The sequence below is a fragment of the Megalops cyprinoides genome, chromosome 19 (genome assembly GCF_013368585.1).
Source record: "Megalops cyprinoides isolate fMegCyp1 chromosome 19, fMegCyp1.pri, whole genome shotgun sequence".
Classification (NCBI taxonomy): domain Eukaryota; kingdom Metazoa; phylum Chordata; class Actinopteri; order Elopiformes; family Megalopidae; genus Megalops; species Megalops cyprinoides.
Genome location: NC_050601.1, coordinates 13,504,772 through 13,523,746, shown reverse-complemented (window position 1 = coordinate 13,523,746; position 18,975 = coordinate 13,504,772). Strand labels below are relative to the sequence as shown.

General features: G+C 44.5%; 1 protein-coding gene across 1 annotated transcript; it reads left to right on the top strand.

The window, feature by feature from the left end:
- The first annotated feature begins 1,334 nt into the window (after positions 1-1,334).
- On the top strand, positions 1,335-17,307 carry LOC118794441 (mitogen-activated protein kinase kinase kinase 3-like). The gene is made up of 17 exons (XM_036552691.1): positions 1,335-1,658; positions 5,905-5,987; positions 7,400-7,521; positions 8,284-8,324; positions 8,933-9,032; positions 9,161-9,274; positions 9,628-9,748; positions 10,003-10,136; positions 11,364-11,437; positions 11,537-11,604; positions 11,692-11,787; positions 12,271-12,435; positions 12,864-13,012; positions 13,836-13,967; positions 14,716-14,845; positions 15,394-15,571; positions 16,844-17,307. Exons 2-17 carry the CDS (start codon positions 5,984-5,986, stop codon positions 17,070-17,072), a joined length of 1,857 nt encoding a protein of 618 aa, XP_036408584.1. The 5' UTR covers positions 1,335-1,658; positions 5,905-5,983; the 3' UTR covers positions 17,073-17,307.
- The last annotated feature ends 1,668 nt before the right edge of the window (positions 17,308-18,975 follow it).

The following is an 18,975-nucleotide window of genomic DNA, read 5'->3' as shown; positions in this document are numbered from 1 at the left end:
GTTATTTTTTTGCGCTTTTATATACAAATGTCACACAGGACAGCGCTTCGAGGGAATCGATGTGTTTGTTTTGGAGTACTTTACTTAATTCGGGAACTGTAGAATGGGTTGCGGTGACAGCTTTTCTGTAAGGAAATTCGCAGCAATAAGATGCATTTTACTTGCTATTGTACGTCAAGATTCGTGGTTTTTGCATTTTCGTTGGTCCAGGTCTCCGTATTGTGAGTTGCTCTACCTTGATAACTTTCATTTCTTACCAGAAAAGGCACGTGTATCCAAGTTATTTTGAGTTCTGGTACACAGAATGAACGAAAGGATAAAAGTTACCGACCGTCCTGTTCTTTGATACGCACAAATACGAATGCGTCTAGCTGTGGATGCTCCAAAGGAAAGACAGCATTTGGCGACATAACACTTCTTCATGTATATCGTGGACAATATGCTGAGTTTCCTGCAATCAACAGATGAAGCTGCTTTATCTTAACTTTATCAGCTGTTTTATGTACCCTCCGAAAGATCCGAAAGACGAAGACATCGATTATGCTTTATGTGATTATTGTTGAAACATCACTTTTCTGCATGTTACATGTTGCTTCTGGGTTCATAGGTGGACTGACACAGGCTACTTCATGCATTGGATTATTTTTTATTTTGAATGCATTCAATTTACAGTATAGTCGCCAATCAAACACCCATGACAGTTTTTAAAGTCTGTGTTCCGATGTACATTAATGTTAGTTTAATATTCCGTTACATTTAACTCCTTTTAAAATTAGAAACGTCTTTGTTTAGACACGTTATGAACAGCTTTGTGCACGTATTAAGTATCGGTGCTCTTGTGTATACCCACACATATTCAGGTAGACGTATCGCACTCAGTGCCATTTTAATCTTTTTGCAGGCACAACATCAAAACATTTCGTACTGAGAAGTGGATTGTAGAAAGAAAAATCTGCAAAGTTAAGCAGGAAAAGAAGCCAGCAAATCACGGAAACCGTGCTTCGTCCTTTCTTTCTCGGTTGTGCTGTTATAGATACATTTTTAAGCGGCACTGTACATCTACATCTTTTGTGTTGTCTTTAAAAACCTATTTGGAAACTGTTTCTTAATGCCGCTAAGTTATGTTTGCACGCCGTGGAGCAGTAGTTTAACGTCATGCCAATGACCGTTTCTTTTTTGAAAAAAAAAAAAAGTTTTCTAGTGAAGGCCAAAGTTCCTCATTGTTAAGCAAAGTATGTGTGTGATGTGTTCCATGTAGTTTAAGCATATTCTGGATATTCAACTGATGTATTTTAAATTTAATGTTACTCAGTGCGTGTTTTACTTGACTGGCGCTGAACAGCGGAATGATATCCGGCTTATATTCATGTACGCCACTCCTCCACTGTACTGTTGGTAACTGCGTAAACAGTGGTTCCCAAAATAATCTTCACTCTTGCAGTTAGAGAAGATCGGCGTTCATGATATTCAGAGTTACCTGATAATCGGAGAATGTTGTCTACATAAACTAAAGGCGGGTGAAACGTGAGCATTTCAAACTTTGGTCTGTTCAAAATTTCTCCTGACCAAAGATGACACTCTCAGAAAGACGATAACTGGAGTTTCTACCATCACCTGCTTCGGCTTGGTCTTCAGAGGTCAGCAACGCAGTAACACAGGTAAGGTCGCTGTTCCCCCGTATTCCGATTTTATTTCTTTGATCGGGGGTGGCTGAATATCGTTACGAAAATCCATCTGTTTCCAGCTCGTCTTTTCACATAACCACTTGCAGGGTTACAGTGTATGCCTTTCAGAGCTTGAACGATGCTAGGGGCGATCCTATGCCAGGTTTTTGCTTGCCTTATTCTGGCACGCTGTCATGTGAGATGTACGGTGCAGTATCTCACCATGTTGTGTGAATAGACATGGCTGCAGGGCAAACAGTTGGCAACCAACATCGGTATCGGATGTCTCTCCCGTTTTTTTCAACTTACTAAAGGTCTCTACCTGTTAACATGGTTAAATGCACTTTATCTGAATAAATAATAATAAATAAGCACCAACATCATCAGACAGCAGTCTTACTTGGGGGAAAAAAACTGAAAGTTGCACAGCGTTTTTAGATTTTATACACGTGATTTAAAGTATATTGGTTCACGTTCAAAATTTATGCATGCATTCGACCTTATACGCGGTGATAGCTTCTTGAATTTTTGCATGTTAAAAGGGTCCATTTTCAGCCAGAACTTTTGGACCTTTCAAACATTTATGGAACGATTCAGTATGGAAAGAAATAACCGAAAGACTAGTCATCATACAGCCCACCGCACAAGAGGAATGTAACATGCTATTTCACAGCAGTTCACCAAAAACATTTAACCTAATGAGGTTAAGCCCGTCTTTCTGTTTTACCCACTTGACGCACACGGAGAGCACGCAAGGACCCCGCGTCCTTTCCTTAGATAGCCAATGAATATACAGTCCGCGTTTTGTTCATGTTTGTTTGGTACCTAAATGTCCGTCCGGGGAAGTGTAGAGAGGCCGTGTGTGGGTCAGAGTTTAGCCGTAAACATAAACAGGTACCTGCGATTTGAGTTACATACCAATCCAGCTCAGTCTGAAAAAATATTGCCTTATTTAACAAGCTGTTGACCAAACTACTGCTACTAGAGTAACCCTTCAGTCCTATTTTAATAATTGATAATGTCATGAATACATGTTTTAAATGAAACCTACTGTATCTTTGGATGACTAGTTACATTGGAGAACTTGACTGGTATTTAGAAGCTCTTAACTCACAATCCTTACCTTTCCTGTGTTTTTGGTCTCCTTTAAAGATGGCAGAGACTACACACAGCAGTGAGCAGAGTTTAAAAACTTTAAGTGCACGTGTCTAGTGGGAGCCTTTTTCTTCACATTGAGTTAACAATACTTAACGGCAGGTTCGGCAAGGGTTGCCGCTGATTCCTGGCATTTTAGAAATTTACATCAAAATAACTATTGACCCATACAGGTCCTTGAGTAGAAGCAGTCAGAACTCATGCCGATCCTACACAATTACCCATTTGTACGAAAAATGAGTCTAATTCACGACCTCTGACATTTTAATTGGGCTGTGGTCGAGCTGTGCCTGTATGTGCAGAGAGTGGCTGCAGTGTGGGGTGTGCCACCGGCTCAGGGCAGACTAGGTGCTGAGCGGCTGTGGTGACTCACCAGAGGAGAATTCTCTGGATTTTTGTAGGCTTTGCACAGAGGCCTTTAATCAAGTCCTCTGAGTTTTATTAGGGTGGTTTGGCTGGCAGACAGTGTGGCTGCTGCCTGACAGTTACTGCTGGCCATCATCTGGCACAGTTGTAGTTCACCTCGAGTGACTGAGCATTTTGTCAAATTGCATTGCATTACGCTGGTCCTTACCAGGCCAGTTATGTTCAGGTTGCCTCAGGTTTACCTTTGCACATCTCGCTACTTTTCATGTACTTCTCCTTAATTCACCATTGAAACCCATCCATATTTCTCCATCCCTGGGTCTGGATTTCTGCTGGGCCCTGTGTCTTTCTTTGTATGTTCATTTGCAGGCTGTTGCATATAACATTTCCACTTCATGTATCCAGAGAATGTGCAATGGATATGTTTTCATAGCATGTCCTTAACTCCACAGTCTGACAGACCTCAGCAGAACTGTTTACTAGTACAGTTTTTGATACAGCAGTGTGCACCCAGCCAGTGTGCCTCAGCTCAAAGCTAACATGCTGTTGAAAGTGTCTGAAGAAATGCGCCTGGTGTGGATGACTGCTCTGGGGCAGAACCAGGACTGGAGCTGGGAAAAGAAGCCATAGACTAAACACCTCAAAAGGAAAAGGGGGGGAAAAAAGTCAGTGTACGCTTGCAGGTCCTGGAAATGCGATACAAGGAAAACAAGCAGCTGCAGCTGACTGGGCTGGCAGGGCTCCGCCGCTCCGCCGCTCTCCTCCTCTCCTGCTCCTGCACATTCCTTCAGAAAGGTGATTAAAATCGGGAGACCGAAGGAGTGCAGTCAATATTTAACAGCGCCGGGCCCCAGCGCAGAGCCGTGACATCACACCGGCACTTGGGGAGCAGTCTGTCTGAAGGTCAGCATGCCCCGTACCCTTCAACCACTCCAGACTTTTCCCTCTGCTTAAGCTAAACAGGAGGGCAGTGGTGGGGTAGGGCGTGTTTGCGTATGCACAGTGGAACCATTTTCATATTCCTGATTGATGTGATTGTTGATAAAAGCCGTGTGCACCCTGATCCCCAGGACTGCAGAGGGACATTCTGACATACCATGTGCTACCTATGATGCCTCCACTGTGTGGTTGTTGCCCAGGGGCTGGTGTCCATGGTTACGCAATAGAGGTAGTGGTGTGGGCCCGGCGTCCCACTCTTCTCATGCACCTGAGCCCAATCTTCAATGACTGCATTTGTCTGCAGCTTCAGATGCTGAACCATTCAGATCACAAGTATGAAATGTGTTTTGTTGTATTTTCTCTTATTATCATTGCCTGGACACATATATTACATTCATCTGAATTATTACTAATGTAGTGGCGATTAATTTGATTAGTTGTAAACAGTGGGTTTGGACTGGTGGGCTGTATATGTGCACTGATTGGAGCAGTATGGCCACTTTGCGTGAGAACACAGCGGGCGAATGGAAGAAGCTGCCAGGGAAGTTGTGGCTCAGCATGGTTACTGCCAGGGGCTCTGTATGGTGAAAGGTGGATGTGTCCTGTACAGAAGCTTACTGCAGAGATCAGTCTGTATTTATGTATGCCCATTACAAATATGCAAACCATATTCAGTTTCACCTTGGTTTGATTCTGTTTAGATGACATCCCAGAGGCATTATAAATCACCATCTACTCCGTATGTCTGCCTTTCCATGGTTTAAATGTAATTTCTGTCTTTAGATAATAGTTTTGGAAGGTAATGCCACAAGCCAGACTATGTCATACCGACTTTCACTGAGGGTCAAAGATCATGATCTAAGAGGCACTGGATTCTTTATTTAAGTGGAATATTGAGATTTAACTTGGAATATGGGTAATTTGAGAGTTTTATCAAGTGGGATAGAGTAGTGTTTTTGGTGATAATGCTGAACATCAAGAAAAGATTACCAAGTAAAGTAACCATTAAGTTTGTGCATCTTTGTAAAGTAGTAAAGTATTGTGCATTTTCTGGCACTTGTTGCAAGATAATGTCTCTACCTTTTTTATCAGTGTGCTCTTGATGACTCTGACCATATAGATAAGTTGTTACCATATAAGGTTTATGTTGCCTTTTTTGTGCGGTATGAAAAAGTGATGGCCTGCTGGCTTTTCATTTCTTTTCCTGCTCAAAACCACTGTAATGCATGAATCATACAATTGTTTTTTTCCATTTACAATGAATGTAGATTAGACTCCAGACATTTTAAACTTGTATTTTCTAGTCCGGATCTAATTCCAGTTGTTCTTTGAATTCCACACAACAGATAATCAGTTCTTTGACTTCACACTAACCACTATAAGCCTGCTTGTACAAACATTAGTCCTGGCCAGGGGTAGGCAACTTTGATGCATAAGTGGGGCTTATCTAATAATTTTCCAATTTCTAGGGGCAACCTAACAGAAATGGTAATTAAACTAAAAAAGTAATATGTTTCCAAAAATAGTGTTTTTAATTTCTTGTCATAAAAGGACCAGGCTTATACATACCAGACAACTGTGGTGTGGTGATTACTCGGTTGAAATTTCTTATGTCAAATGAATTGTAGACAGGAGGTCATAAGCAGTTCTTTAATGCTGTGCATCAGTTAAAAGTGTTTCTGAGTGCAGGCCAACAGTGTGCCCCTGCATCCTGCACTTTGACTGTGCCCTCTGCTGCCGTGGAGGATGGCCGGGCTGAGCACGCTCATTGTTTCCGCAGGCAGTTGATGGGTGACCCCGGAGGGCAGACCGTCTGAACATCTCCAAGCAGTGAGGGAACGGCAACGCATTCTGCAAAAATGGGTGAGTTTTCCATTGCGTTGGGGTGGAGTGGTTAACGCTGGGAGAGCAGTCGTTCAGTGCATTAAAGCCGTTCTCTGAGCTGAGTTTGGGTCCGTATGGTGTTTGTCACAACACTGTGTTTGTCAGTTATGACAGCAGGGCAAGGCATAATAATGTGCTGTGAAGGGGACCTTGGTTCTTTTCTTGGGTAGAGGGGGTGGATGCATGCAAGGTGCAGCTGTAACTGTGGATAGAATCGTACAACATCATATTCCTCGTTGATTAATCATTTGCATTCAGCTCTGCGGAACTGATATCGGTAATAAGATTTGTTTTGGAGTATCAGTAATAGATCCTTGACAGGGAGAGAACACAGGACAGTCAGCTGTTTTTACTCATGCACCCCGATCCAGAACGCACCCACCCCCCGCCCCCCCCCCCCCCCCCCCCCCCCCCCCCCCCCCGCCAGCCAAGCCAGGGTCATGTCCGGTAGGGAGGAATCATCATTGGTCCACCAGAGTCAGTCATCTAAAAGGATGGGTTGCCAGTGTTTGGGGAAACACGCTGCTTATCCCCTGCAACAATGCTGTGTGATGTCCTTCCAAGCTACACAAGTGAAACAAATTCCCCCTCTCTGTGAGCTAAAGCAGCGTCCTCTCAGATCAAAGATGAACATTCCAGACTAAACGAATTCTTTTTTGCCCCCCGTTTCTAACAGCTGTCTGCATGTTGCTTGTTTGCCTGCGTTACACACTTCATGCTCTGACTGTTTGGATTAGGTTTGTTTAGGAATGATTAAGCAACTACCCAAACACACATGTATGTGTTGGAGGTCATAGGAAAAGCTTTTTGTCTTTACCAGTATTCTCAGTCTAGGACTGACAAGCTCCTTGGTGATGGTGACACCACAGAGAAGTAGAATGGCTTTCATATTTTAACGATCTCCTCATCTCTGGTTGTCCTGTCTGCCGTAGCTGAGGAGCTGCAGAGCCTGCCTGGAAGTACCGTCTGACCTTTAGCAAATGGAACTCACTGATACTCTAAGACAGGCCGCTGTATTTAACCCTTTCCTGGCGCAGTTGCTGAAAACACAATGACCCCATGTATTTTTTTCATTAAGTATGATATCACTTCAAATTGTTTAGGCATCTGAGAGTGAAAGCATCATTTCAAAATCCTGCATGCTCAGAGCATAGTGAATACAAAGTTTGATAAGAAAAGAGTAGCCCCATTCTTAAGTTAAAACACTGTAGCTTTCTTCTGCAGCGTATGATGCGTCTTGCCTCCACAATATGTCTGTGTTGTCTCTTTCCCATGTATCACATCCTCTCTCTCTCTGTGCAAGCCTGGCTCACTGTCCCCTCTCCTGGGTTATTCTCCCTCTCCCTCGGCTCTCTGGTCCCTCTTTTCTTTCTGTCTCTCGTTCCTTGCAGATGAGCGTCAGGCTCTTCACTCCATTATGAAGGACCTGGTTGCGCTGCAGATGACACGGCGACAGCCCGTGGTCAGCCATGATACTGGACCGCCCAAGGCTGCCACCTCTCCGAGCAGACAGGTAGGTATTAAATTAAGTTCAGGTTTTGTATGCATATTTAGCAGATATACAGTACCAGTCAAAAGTTTGGACACACCTGATTAAGTTAACGGGAAACATGCATTCAAAGACATTTTGATTTAAAGACTTATGCTTAAATGCTTGAAATTTGTTTCTTAGGCACCAAATTCACTATTTATGTTTGTGCTATGTATGAATTTCCTTCCAAAATAATTATATTTTTAAAAAATATGTTTTATCTACTGAAGAATCTAAAATATAAGATAGATTTGAGTTGTTTAACACTTTTTGGTCACAAAATATCATAATTCCATTTGTGTTATTTTATGGTTTTGATGTCTAGACCATTATTCTAAAATGAGGTAAATAGTAAAAATAAAGAATAAAAGTTGTGTCCATTTGTTGTGAGCAGAGAATGCAGCTTCACCCGCCTTGTCCATTTGTGTCCAGTTGTTTTAATGGTACTGCATATTTAATTTGATTCAGCTGTTGACTGTGGGTTAATGATTTATACCTGTGTAATGAACATTAAAAGATTTAGTGCAGAATCCCACTAGGGCATTCCAGACCACAGACAGCTCAGAGGCATCTGAGTACTGTGTGTGTGTGTGTGTGTGTGTGTGTGTGTGTGTGTGGTAGTCAATGTTAGGTAGGGTTCAAACCAGGTCTTAGGGTGGTCTGGAGCTGCTGTTAAACTGTCTCACCGAGCCTTCTGTGTGCCTGTGTGACCCTCCACACCTCCTTTCCCTCTGTCCTTTTCAGGACGATGTCAGAATCAAGTTTGAGTTCTGTGGAGAGAGACGGTGAGCATGTTCCCTAATATTTGTATGTGTATGTGAGAGAGTAAGTGTATGTGTATGTGGCTGTGTATTAGTATGTGAGTATGTGTGTATATATCATAGCATTACGGTATGTTATATGTGTTTATTTTTATGTTGTAGTTTGTTTGTGAAGTGTGTGTATTAGCATTTGTAAGTGCATGTATTAACACATGTCTATGTATCAGTGTATTAGAGTGAGAGTAGGAGTACATTTTGATGTGTGTATGTGTATTAGAGTGTAGGCAGTGCTGGCTCTCATTTGTGCTGGTATGTGGAATATAGTGCATAACAGGACTGTGGTTTGGCTATGGCTGCCAGTGGAAACCACAGCAATGCTAGGTGCGCAGAGAGGAAGCAGCTTTCTGTTCCTCAGCTGCCTACAGCCAGATCTCACCCACAAGCTCATTTCACCACTGCTGAGAGGGAGCCTCTGAGCATGTGAGAACTTTTGCATGTGCATGTTTGTGTGTGCTTATGCACGTGTGAAAATGTGTGTGTGTGTGTGTGTGTGTGCGTGCACGCATTTCTTTGAGCCTGTGTGCCTTGCATGATTTTATTTCTCTCTGTCCCCTTCTCCTCATTTGCTGCAGGATCCTGATGTTTGGGCGGCCAGTGCACTTTGAAGAAGTCAAGCAGAAGGTGAAGACTGTGTTCGGCCAGCAGCTGGATCTGCACTACATGAATAATGAGGTACTGCTCCACTCAGACAATCTGCAGCACCATTACAGCGGTTAGCAGTCAAAGTACATGAGCCAATCAAAGTACATGAGCCAATCAAGGTACATGAGCCAATCATCCCCTTCCTTCCCGCTGCGCAGCTGTCCATCCCTCTGCGCAGCCAGGACGACCTCGATAAAGCCATCGACTTGCTGGACCGCAGCTTCAACATGAAGAGCATCAAGATCCTGCTGCTGACGCAGGAGCACAACGGCGTGAGTTCCCATTCTTCTATATGCAGCCTATCATGAGGGTTGTGTTCTTTTTATATGTGATAAAGGATCCATGGAGCTGCAGCTTTGAAAAACTACTATAAACTCATGTGACAGAAAAATGTTCTGAATAAAGGTTCATGCAAGCTGACCTGTGCTTCTGTGTTTCTGTGAGAGTTTGCTACCCATTCATTCCAACCTAGTTGACAAGTGTAGAATTGGGACTCTGTGCCATACCTGTAGGTGGTCATCATAGGTGGACATCATACCTCTGTTAAAGTCACACTCTGGGATTGGCAGTGGTACCTTATGCAGCAGTGTTCTGACCCACTCCCCCCCTTCCTCTCTGCCCCCAGGTCTCCTCCCCCTCCCATCCCACAGTATGTAAGCAAGTGCGCATTAAGACTTCGCAGTCCACTGGGGATGGCAGCGCAGCCTACCAGTCCTCCGAGCCTAGGGGGCGCCACCTCATCAGCAGTGAGTGTGCCCCTGCTCATCCCGTCTCCCACCTGCTGCCTCTTAAGAGTTTTAATCTAGTTTTCCTCCCTGTAAAATATTAGTGAAGTGCCACAGAGGTGGGGGTGTGGTGTAACGCTACAGGAAATGGACTTGTAACCACAGGGGTTGCAGGATCATTTCCAGGATGCAGAACTGCTGTTATACCCTCATGCTGAGCTACTGAACCTGAATAAAATGTTAAGACACTCCCCCCTCCCCTCCCCCCACCGCAGGCCCTCAGAACACGGGGCGCAGCTCTCCCCCACCGGGTTACGTCCCAGAACGGCAACAGCGTGTCGCCCGCCAGGGCTCCTACACCAGCATCAACAGCGAGGGAGAGTTCATCCCCGAGACCAGCGACCAGTGTGTGAGTCTCACCGAGAGGCCCTTTCAGAAGAATCTAAACACAGGAAAAAATTTGGTTGGACATACCTTAGTTTACCTTGGTAGAGCCACTGTTACAATAATTTTGAGGTTTTTTATATACAATACCAGTCAAAAGTCTGGAAACACCTACTCATAGAAGGTTTTTCTTTATTTTTACTATTTTCCACATTTTTGAATAATAGTAAAGACAGTAAAGCTATAAAATAATAAATGGAATTATGAAATAAACAAATCAAAACTATCTTACATTTTAGATATTTCTTTTTATACTTCTTCAAAGCAGCCAATTTTTTAGAGAAGAATTTGAAACAAATTCATACATGTACATGAGCTTCAGTATTTGTATTTGTCTATGAAACAAATTTCAAGCATTTTTTGATCTTTCAAACAACATTTCTTTGAATGCATGTTTCTTAATCAGGCATGTCCAAACTTTTGACTGGTACTGTATGTATGTAAATGGTTGTGTGTGTTAAATAATATGTTAAATATGTGCAGTGTCAATATCGCAGTCAAGTATTGACTGTGGCATTAGAAGGCCCAAGAAAACACATTATTAGAAGGCATTAGAAAAAGAATTAAGTGCTACAATCCAGTACGTACCTAGAAAGAACGCCACAAAGTAAGGGTGTGTGGGGTTCCATCATGAGAAAGAGGAACAGAGAGGGGTGAGACAGTTTTAAGGTTTCGCTCACTCTGTCTCCCTCTCAGGCACGCGCGCGCGCGTGTGTGGCCACAGCCGCACAGTGTTTTCCCTCCGTTTCCTGTTTCTAATGCAGTGCTGTCGATATGATCGGTGACTGGCTGGAAATAGTACACCAGCAACAAATAACACGGACAGACCTAGAGTCACAGCCAACACGTGAACACGTTTCCAGTCACATGACCCAAGTCTGTTTCCTGTCTGTCCCCAAATTGCCTGATCATTGCTGGGATAGAGTGCAAGCAGCTCTGCAAGGGGGCGTTTTTTTCATCTTCTGTAAAAGTCTGCCATGTCACAGAAGGCCCAACCACGTGCCATTACTGAAGCGTGGCATCATCTCACACAAATGTGAGGACAGTTAAAGCTATAAATCAAACACATAATGAGCCATTTCTGTGGATTAACTCCTCAAAATAGTAGCTCATGCCAAAGCCTTTAAGCTTTGCAAATGGAAGAGAATGTATTTGCAGTCAGACCCCTTCTTCTGATGCCCTCCCTCCCCAGATGCTGGACCCCTGGAGCAGCACGGAAAACTTGGTATCCAGCAGCTGCCAGTCCCTGGACAGCAGCTCAGACAGGTGAGCTGGCCAAGCCGTGGTCATGCGCTGAGAAGCCAGGACAGGCTGAGTGAGTCTGGCCACTGCCCATCTCTGACTCTATGTCCTTCTGCTCTGCAGCCCCTTAGTCAGGAAGTCCCGGACACACAGGGCCAAGAGCTACCCGGACAACCGGCAGGACTTCTCAGGTAGGCACCAGCACGGAGAGAAGATGACCACACACAGCCATGCCGTTTTCAGGAACATAACCAGCTGCTTTCTTCAACCCACCACAGACCACGAGAACCACTTCTACGACAAGGTGGCGGGCAAGGGAGGGACATACCCCCGCAGATACCACATCTCCCCCCAGCACAAGGACCACAGTGAAGGTCAGAGGCGTTCAGTCACCTTCTCCCCTGTTTGTACGTGCTTGTACTTGCAGGCATTAGACTTTGGGCAGAGTAACCAGTCTGATGACATGAACAGAATGAGCAGGTGGTGAGGGAACATTGGCAGTGCTCAGCCTGTTTACCACCGCAGAGGATGTCCACTCTTAGTCATTCCTGGTCTGCCAAAGGATGTGCAGTTGCTATTTAAATTGCTGAATTAAGTGATTGTTCTTGAGGTTCGACAATCCAGGGATGGAATTTCTAATGGAGAGAAGAGGTCACCATCAGTTTTATGCAGTACATCTGGATCAGTTTGCATTTAAAAACAGAAAAGTAAATGCTGTAGACTTGAATCTTTTCTGGTGAATTAATGAATGTTGGACTGTTGATGTCAGTACCTCCTTCTCCTCTGCATCCCTCTGTTATGAATGTGAGCGGTATCTGAGGAACCTGTGCGCCCCCGTCCCTCCCTCCTCTCTGCAGGCCGGCGGACGTTTCCGCGGATTCGCCGCCCCCAGGGGAACCTCTTCACCCTGGTCCCGTCCCGGCGCTCCCTGAACGGCAGCGAGGACAGCCTCTGGTCTGGCTGGCAGCTGGCGGACACACAGGGCCGGCTCCGCCCTCAAGACCGCGGCGCGCCCCACAAGTGTGAGTGCTGCTGCTCTACCTTAGAGGGGGGGTGGTTACCCTGCTTAGCACACTTCTGATCACTCTCACCTGTATCAGTGGCACATTGAAACCAAGACATACACCAAGTGAAACAGAGATGAATTGATGTTGGGCAGCAGTGTAGCACAGTGGTAAGGAGCAGGGCTTGAAAACAAAATGTTTCTGGTTCAATTCCCCACTGGGGCACTGCTGCTGTACCCTTGTGGATGATGCTTAACCCAGAGCTGCCTCTGTAAATATTCAGCTGTAAATGGATAAATTAATAACATGTAAATATGTAACCTATATAAGTCAATCATAGCGTATGCTAAATTGACATTAATGTATTGTGACTGCATCGTGTAATCTAATTTTTAATGTTAATTTTTCATATACATTCCTCTCTCTGTGTGTCAACCTTTCCTTAGCACCCAGCGCCCCCCTGATCTGGCGGAGAGGCAAACTGCTGGGACAAGGTACTTTTGGGAGGGTCTACCTCTGCTATGATGTGGATACAGGCCGTGAACTGGCTGCCAAGCAGGTCCAGTTTGACCCGGATAGCCTTGAAACCAGCAAGGTGAGAGAGCAGAGGATGAAACCTCACCTGCATCATCCACGTTACCTCAGAACACTCTTCTGTGCATTAAGTACCATTGATAGATAGTCTGAAGGAACAGCTAGTGATATTTTTATGTTTCAGCCCAAACAGCTCTACAGTTATGAAACATGCAAATGGAATATTCAGTTCTGAATATTTTTACACTTGTACCAGGAGTGATTTTACAAAACTGCAAAAATATAAAAAAGTTTTACAAAAGCTGGTGGGTTTGGGTCAGCCAGTGAACAAGTTTATATGCCTTCTGACTAAGCAGTAGCCTCTCTTGGTAACAGAAATGTTTTCTTCTGCCTGAGGGTGAAATGAATAGAATATTGTGGATTTTCTTCTGTTCTAAAGTATTGGAGCACAGAGTAGTCTGTACTCTAATAATGTGTTAGTGAGGGATGGGGAATATGTGTGCTTATACTGACATACTGTCCTGCCTTCTCCCTCTCCCCTGTCTGTCTGATGTTGAACTGATGATGCTTTGTGTAAATGTGCGTTGAGGTAGTTTTTTGCATAAGTAATTTCCACTCTGTGTACTTACGAGCACGTAAGAGCTTTTGAGGAATCTGTCTGTGTACAATAGTAAGCTTTGCTTGGCTATATATACATTATAACCTTCACATTATAACCTTACATGGGCATCTTTTTGCGTAGCCTCTGTCTCTAGCGTGTAACTGTTCATTCTTTTTCACGTAGCTGGGTTGCCTGTAGGCATGGCCAGGCTGTTTTTATCCTAGTCTGTGGAGTTTTTGTCTGATCCATTGCCCACGTTGTCACTCTCTGTGCATCTCTGTAGGAGGTGAGTGCTCTGGAGTGTGAGATCCAGCTGCTGAAGAACCTTCACCACGAGCGCATTGTGCAGTACTATGGCTGCCTGCGCGACCACAGCGAGAAGACCCTCACCATCTTCATGGAGTACATGCCGGGGGTGGGTCTTCTCCCCCCATGACATCACGGGGACAGCACGGGGGTCACGGGCTGGGTCGTCTGGATTGGGTCGAGTCGGGTCAGGGCGAAGGACCGCTGAGCTACAGGAGCACTACATTTACATTTACATTTATTCATTTGGCAGACGCTTTTATCCAAAGCGACTTACATAGGTTACAGTTCATTACAATGTTATCCATTTATACAGCCAGATATTTACTGAGGCAATTGTGGGTTAAGTACCTTGCCCAAGGGTACAGCAGCAGTGTCCCAGCGGGGATCGAACCGGCAACCTTTCGGTTACGAGTCCTGCTCCTTAACCACTATGCTACACTGCCGCACTAGACCCTGTCTTTATGATTGGGAGACTTTTCCCATGCGTCTGCCGTATTGGTGTTTTGTTTGTCCTCCTTAATCAATGAGAAACTTCCTTCCTTTAACTTAAACAGCCACCGGTCTATTGAAGTCTTGCTTTCACCTCTCTGTAGTTTTGCTATACACACAAGACTAAAACACTTTGAAGGGAGTGTAAGAAAAAACATGAACATTTCTGCATGTGATAGATGTTATGTCTCATTTGTAGGAATGCAGTGGAATAACTATGCTACATTACCAAAGGGACTAGTCATCACAGGCATGATTTTGGAGGGCTGACAACATTGCATTGTTACTGACTCAAGTTCACAGAGATCACAAAAAACATCTGACACTGAATAAATGAACAGTGCTGCTAATGAATCTTTCCTCAGGGGTCAGTAAAGGACCAGCTGAAAGCCTACGGAGCTCTGACAGAGAATGTGACCCGGAAGTACACCCGTCAGATCCTGGAAGGCATGTCCTACTTACACAGCAACATGATCGTGCACCGCGATATCAAAGGTACCAATGCGGACAGGCTAGTTCGAAAGCCTAGGTGATTGTGAGACAGTGTTACCAGGGGGCAGTCAGTGTTGATACGGTGAATTTTAACACTCCAGCAGGTGTTCTCAGTGTTGATCCTAATGACTCAGATATTTACACTGAAGGTGAAAGTGTTACACTTCTGTTGTTATATCCAAACACCTGTCAGCCTTTGGGGTTTGTGAAAACAGTTTTATAGATTATGCTTTTCCCATTCTGCACATGACAGCTATACATTGCTGATGAACTGAGCTGTCTTGAATGAATGAATGCATTGTCCCTTAATATTTTAATTAAAAAATGTCATGTACATACAACACAGACTTCTGCCATTTTGAATTTATGAATCATGACCCCCATCCCGTATACTTGCCTTGTCTTATGGTGTCACTGCTTGAATATCCATGTTAATTTTCATATTAATAACTGGTTTATGACATTATTATGGTGAGGATGTCTTATATAGAAAATTTGTGATTATGATTCCAGGGGAATTTTTACTCCTTCCTGGTCCTTTCTGTCCCCAGGTGCCAACATCCTGCGGGACTCTGAGGGGAATGTGAAGCTGGGAGACTTCGGTGCTAGCAAGAGGCTCCAGACCATCTGCATGTCGGGCACTGGCATACGCTCTGTGTCCGGCACCCCCTACTGGATGAGTCCGGAAGTGATCAGCGGAGAGGGTTACGGCAGGAAGGCAGACGTGTGGTAAGGGAGCTGACGGACAGCTGAAAACCAGGAAGTAGGATACATCACAGTGGGCGTACATAGCACACGGGCAGAGGGTTTGTGCTCTAAGTTGAAAAGTTGGCATCTTAAGGCTGCAAATAGTAGATGTGTAATGCATCAGCAATCCTTCATTCTTCTTCATTCAGTAGGATTGAGACTTGAGCGCTAGAAAACCATGTGAATAGTGTTGATTCAATTCTCTGCTGTGGCACTACTGCTGTACCCTTGGGCAAGGTACTTAACCCAGAATTGCCTCAGTACATATCCAGCTGTATAAATGGATAACATTGTAAAAACAATGATGTAAATTGCTCTGGATAAGAGCGTCTGCTAAAATGCCAATAATATAGGAAAGCAATGTATTTATAATTGTATTGATTAGGTAACTCACTTAGAGCTTTTATATTGAATCTGAAGAAGTACTCAGTGGACCAATAGCTATGATCAGCGTTTTTCAGCTGTGCAAATCTCATGTTTACGAACAATACTGTGTGTAGTGTTTTGCTATGGTCCTGTGTTTTCCTCATTATAATGCTGAATTTTTTTAGAGCCTCTTGCCCTGAGAAGACACAAACTGCTCTTGGATGACACATCCTGAGCTGATATAAAGGATGTCATAACCTTTGAAATACAAAAAAAAGATTAAAAATGCTGTTTTTAATAGAAAGCCTGAAAGAGGCCCAGTATAGACTCTAAGACTTACACTGACAGGGTCCCTCTTGTTTCCCAATGGTGATCTTGTGCAGTTGGATTGGACACTGTACTGTTAGTCAATTGCTGTGATTAGCAGAGAGCAAGCCAATTCCTGCAGCCAAAGAGGTCTCTGGGGGGTTTAGAAAGTCTTCAGCTCTCGGCTCCCAAAGGACACTGGCAATAGAACAGGCAGAGGGGAGCCAGTATGAAGCAGATGTCTCTTTTTCTCCCTATACCGTCACTGTGTCCCTACAGCCAGCAAACAGCCAGTGGGGAAACGTTTCCATCTAAGCTCTTAAAATAGAGCGGTCTGATCTCTGCTGCCCTGTTCCCAGTAAAAGCCTTGAGCTCAACTCCAGCTGGCTGTTCTGCTCTGTGCTGTGCTTTTTCATTATTGTGCTGTGCAGTGGCTGAGGAGGCTGTATTGTCAGTGGGCAGTATCAGGGAATGGCTGGTTTCGTAGTTCTGTCTCGGTGTATTCTCTTGTCACTGAAGTATTCTCTGCGTGTGTGTGTGTGTGTGTGTGTGTGTTTGTGTACCCTCTCCACTGCCTCACAGGAGCCTGGGCTGCACTGTGGTGGAAATGCTGACAGAGAAGCCCCCTTGGGCAGATTACGAAGCCATGGCTGCAATCTTCAAGATCGCCACACAGCCCACCAACCCCGTGTTGCCCTCCCAGACCTCGGAGCACACCCGCGACTTTGTGCGCTGCATCTTCGTGGAGGCCAAACACCGGCCGAGCGCCGAGGAGCTACTGCGACACCCTTTTTCTCAGATCCTGTGCTGACACTGTCTACCCCTGCCCCAACACCCACTGCTTCCTTATACACCACCACCCCACCCCCAAGTCATCACCTCCTCCCTGGGAGTCTAGCAGTCTGCAGCACCCTGCTTCAGGTGGTAAAGTGGGGAGTCTTCAGCCTTCGGACATCATGCATCTCCAGTTCCCCACACAAGGGGGCACCACAAGATTCCAGGAGGTACTAGGAGCAGGGAGAGCAACAGCTGGAGTTCTGTGCATCAGAGGGTGGAATGGCATTGGCTCATATCTTCACAGAAACTCAAGGCCTTGTCATTGACAGTTCTAATGTATGCTTCTGTGCCTTTTAAAAGAAGGAAGGAGTCTAAGGCGTTAACTGAAAATGTCTTTAAATGCACCAAATGTAAAGGCTTACATTGGCTCCACTTTCTATGCTCAGTGAAATCCAAAAACTCACTGTTTTCATGGAGGTTAACCTATGGAATTGGTTGCTCTTAGGAGCAGATGGTAATACTCGTAGGTGATTGGATGTTAATGTGTCTGTTTTCTGTTTATCTGCCCTATGAACAGTATGGTGCTTCTCATAATGACCCTGGATCCAGTTCTGATTGCCAATCCATGATCTGATTGGTAAGGTGGATGTCTTGCTGTTGTTTCTCCAGTGGTTCACATAGGTCAAGGCCATGAAATATGGGCACTCAGAATCCACCCGCAAAAATGGGAACAGTGCCTTATTCTGTCCTCCCTGTTCCTCAGCACAGCAGTCGTGTGTCACTGCTGTGAAAAGCAAGAGCCTGCACAGCCCTGAACTTTGACCTCTCTTTGCTGTGCACACATGCTCACAGTAAACCAAAGAGAATTGCCCCACAGCAAGAGGGGGGAGAAGACAGGATTCTCCAACGTTGGGATCAGATTAAGATGAGGAAAAATAATCCCCAAAAAGACACGGACTATTTGCTTTGCCTTTTATTGAGTGTCGTATTGATGGCTTCAGATAGCCACGTCAGTGTTCCTCGCATGAGGGAAAAAGTCAGTGTGGGTTTGGTTGTGGGGCTGTCCCAGCTTCACTCCTTTCCGAGGAACTCTTCCCTGATTGCATCACTTAGTGTTGTCACCCATTTTCATCAGAAATGCACTTTCTTGGAAAACGAATGTCTATTTTTTTTGCTTTGTTTTCTTTTTTTTATTTGAAGTGTCTTCTTGTATTTATATCTCAGTTTTCATTAATAGGATTTTATATATGAATCTCTATGTACAAATACATATATTTTTATATATTGACTCTCAACTGTAATTAAGTTGAAAAAGCATCATTGAAGCAGCTGGTTTTGCAGAGATTACACAATGGTTCTATTAACATTTTAAGACACTGGGTTGAAAACAAGCTCTGATGTTCCCGTGTACTCAGTATTAATATGGAGCAGACACGTTATAGGTATGAAAATCACCAGATAACCGCAGCACACCAAAGCCTGGACTCAGTGAGCATGGAGCCATTCAGTCCCTGCACACACTGTACACAACCTGCTCCCAGAGGTTCCTCTTTAGTGACTTTATTTGGTGCCCACCCTCAAACTGTAAGGCTATGTGATTATCCCCTGACGATTTCATACCAAAACCTTTTAGAAATGGTACCTCTTATCTCTCTGAGCTTGGAAAAACTTGGGGAAATTGGGGATTAGCGGGGATTGCCCCAGTAATGAACTGTCTTTTTCCCACACAACCACCTCCTATGTGCAGTGTTTTCTCAGAAATCTCTTCCAAGGTGTACAGTTTGTACAGAAGTACAATATTGTGTCCATACCACATGCCATGGTGCACAAGTCCAGTAAGAGCTTGTTCCTACCGTTGCTGAGAGGAAAGAAAGGAGCTGACATGGAGGCATCAGAGTGAAGTGTCACCCAGAACGACGACTTTGTTTAGCCCAGGG

Excerpts from the sequence above, each read along its gene's own strand:
- LOC118794441 (XM_036552691.1), top strand. Across the intron at positions 11,788-12,270 it reads GCACAAGGACCACAGTGAAG|GCCGGCGGACGTTTCCGCGG; the intron begins GTCAGAGGCGTT and ends TCCTCTCTGCAG. Across the intron at positions 13,968-14,715 it reads TCATGGAGTACATGCCGGGG|GGGTCAGTAAAGGACCAGCT; the intron begins GTGGGTCTTCTC and ends ATCTTTCCTCAG.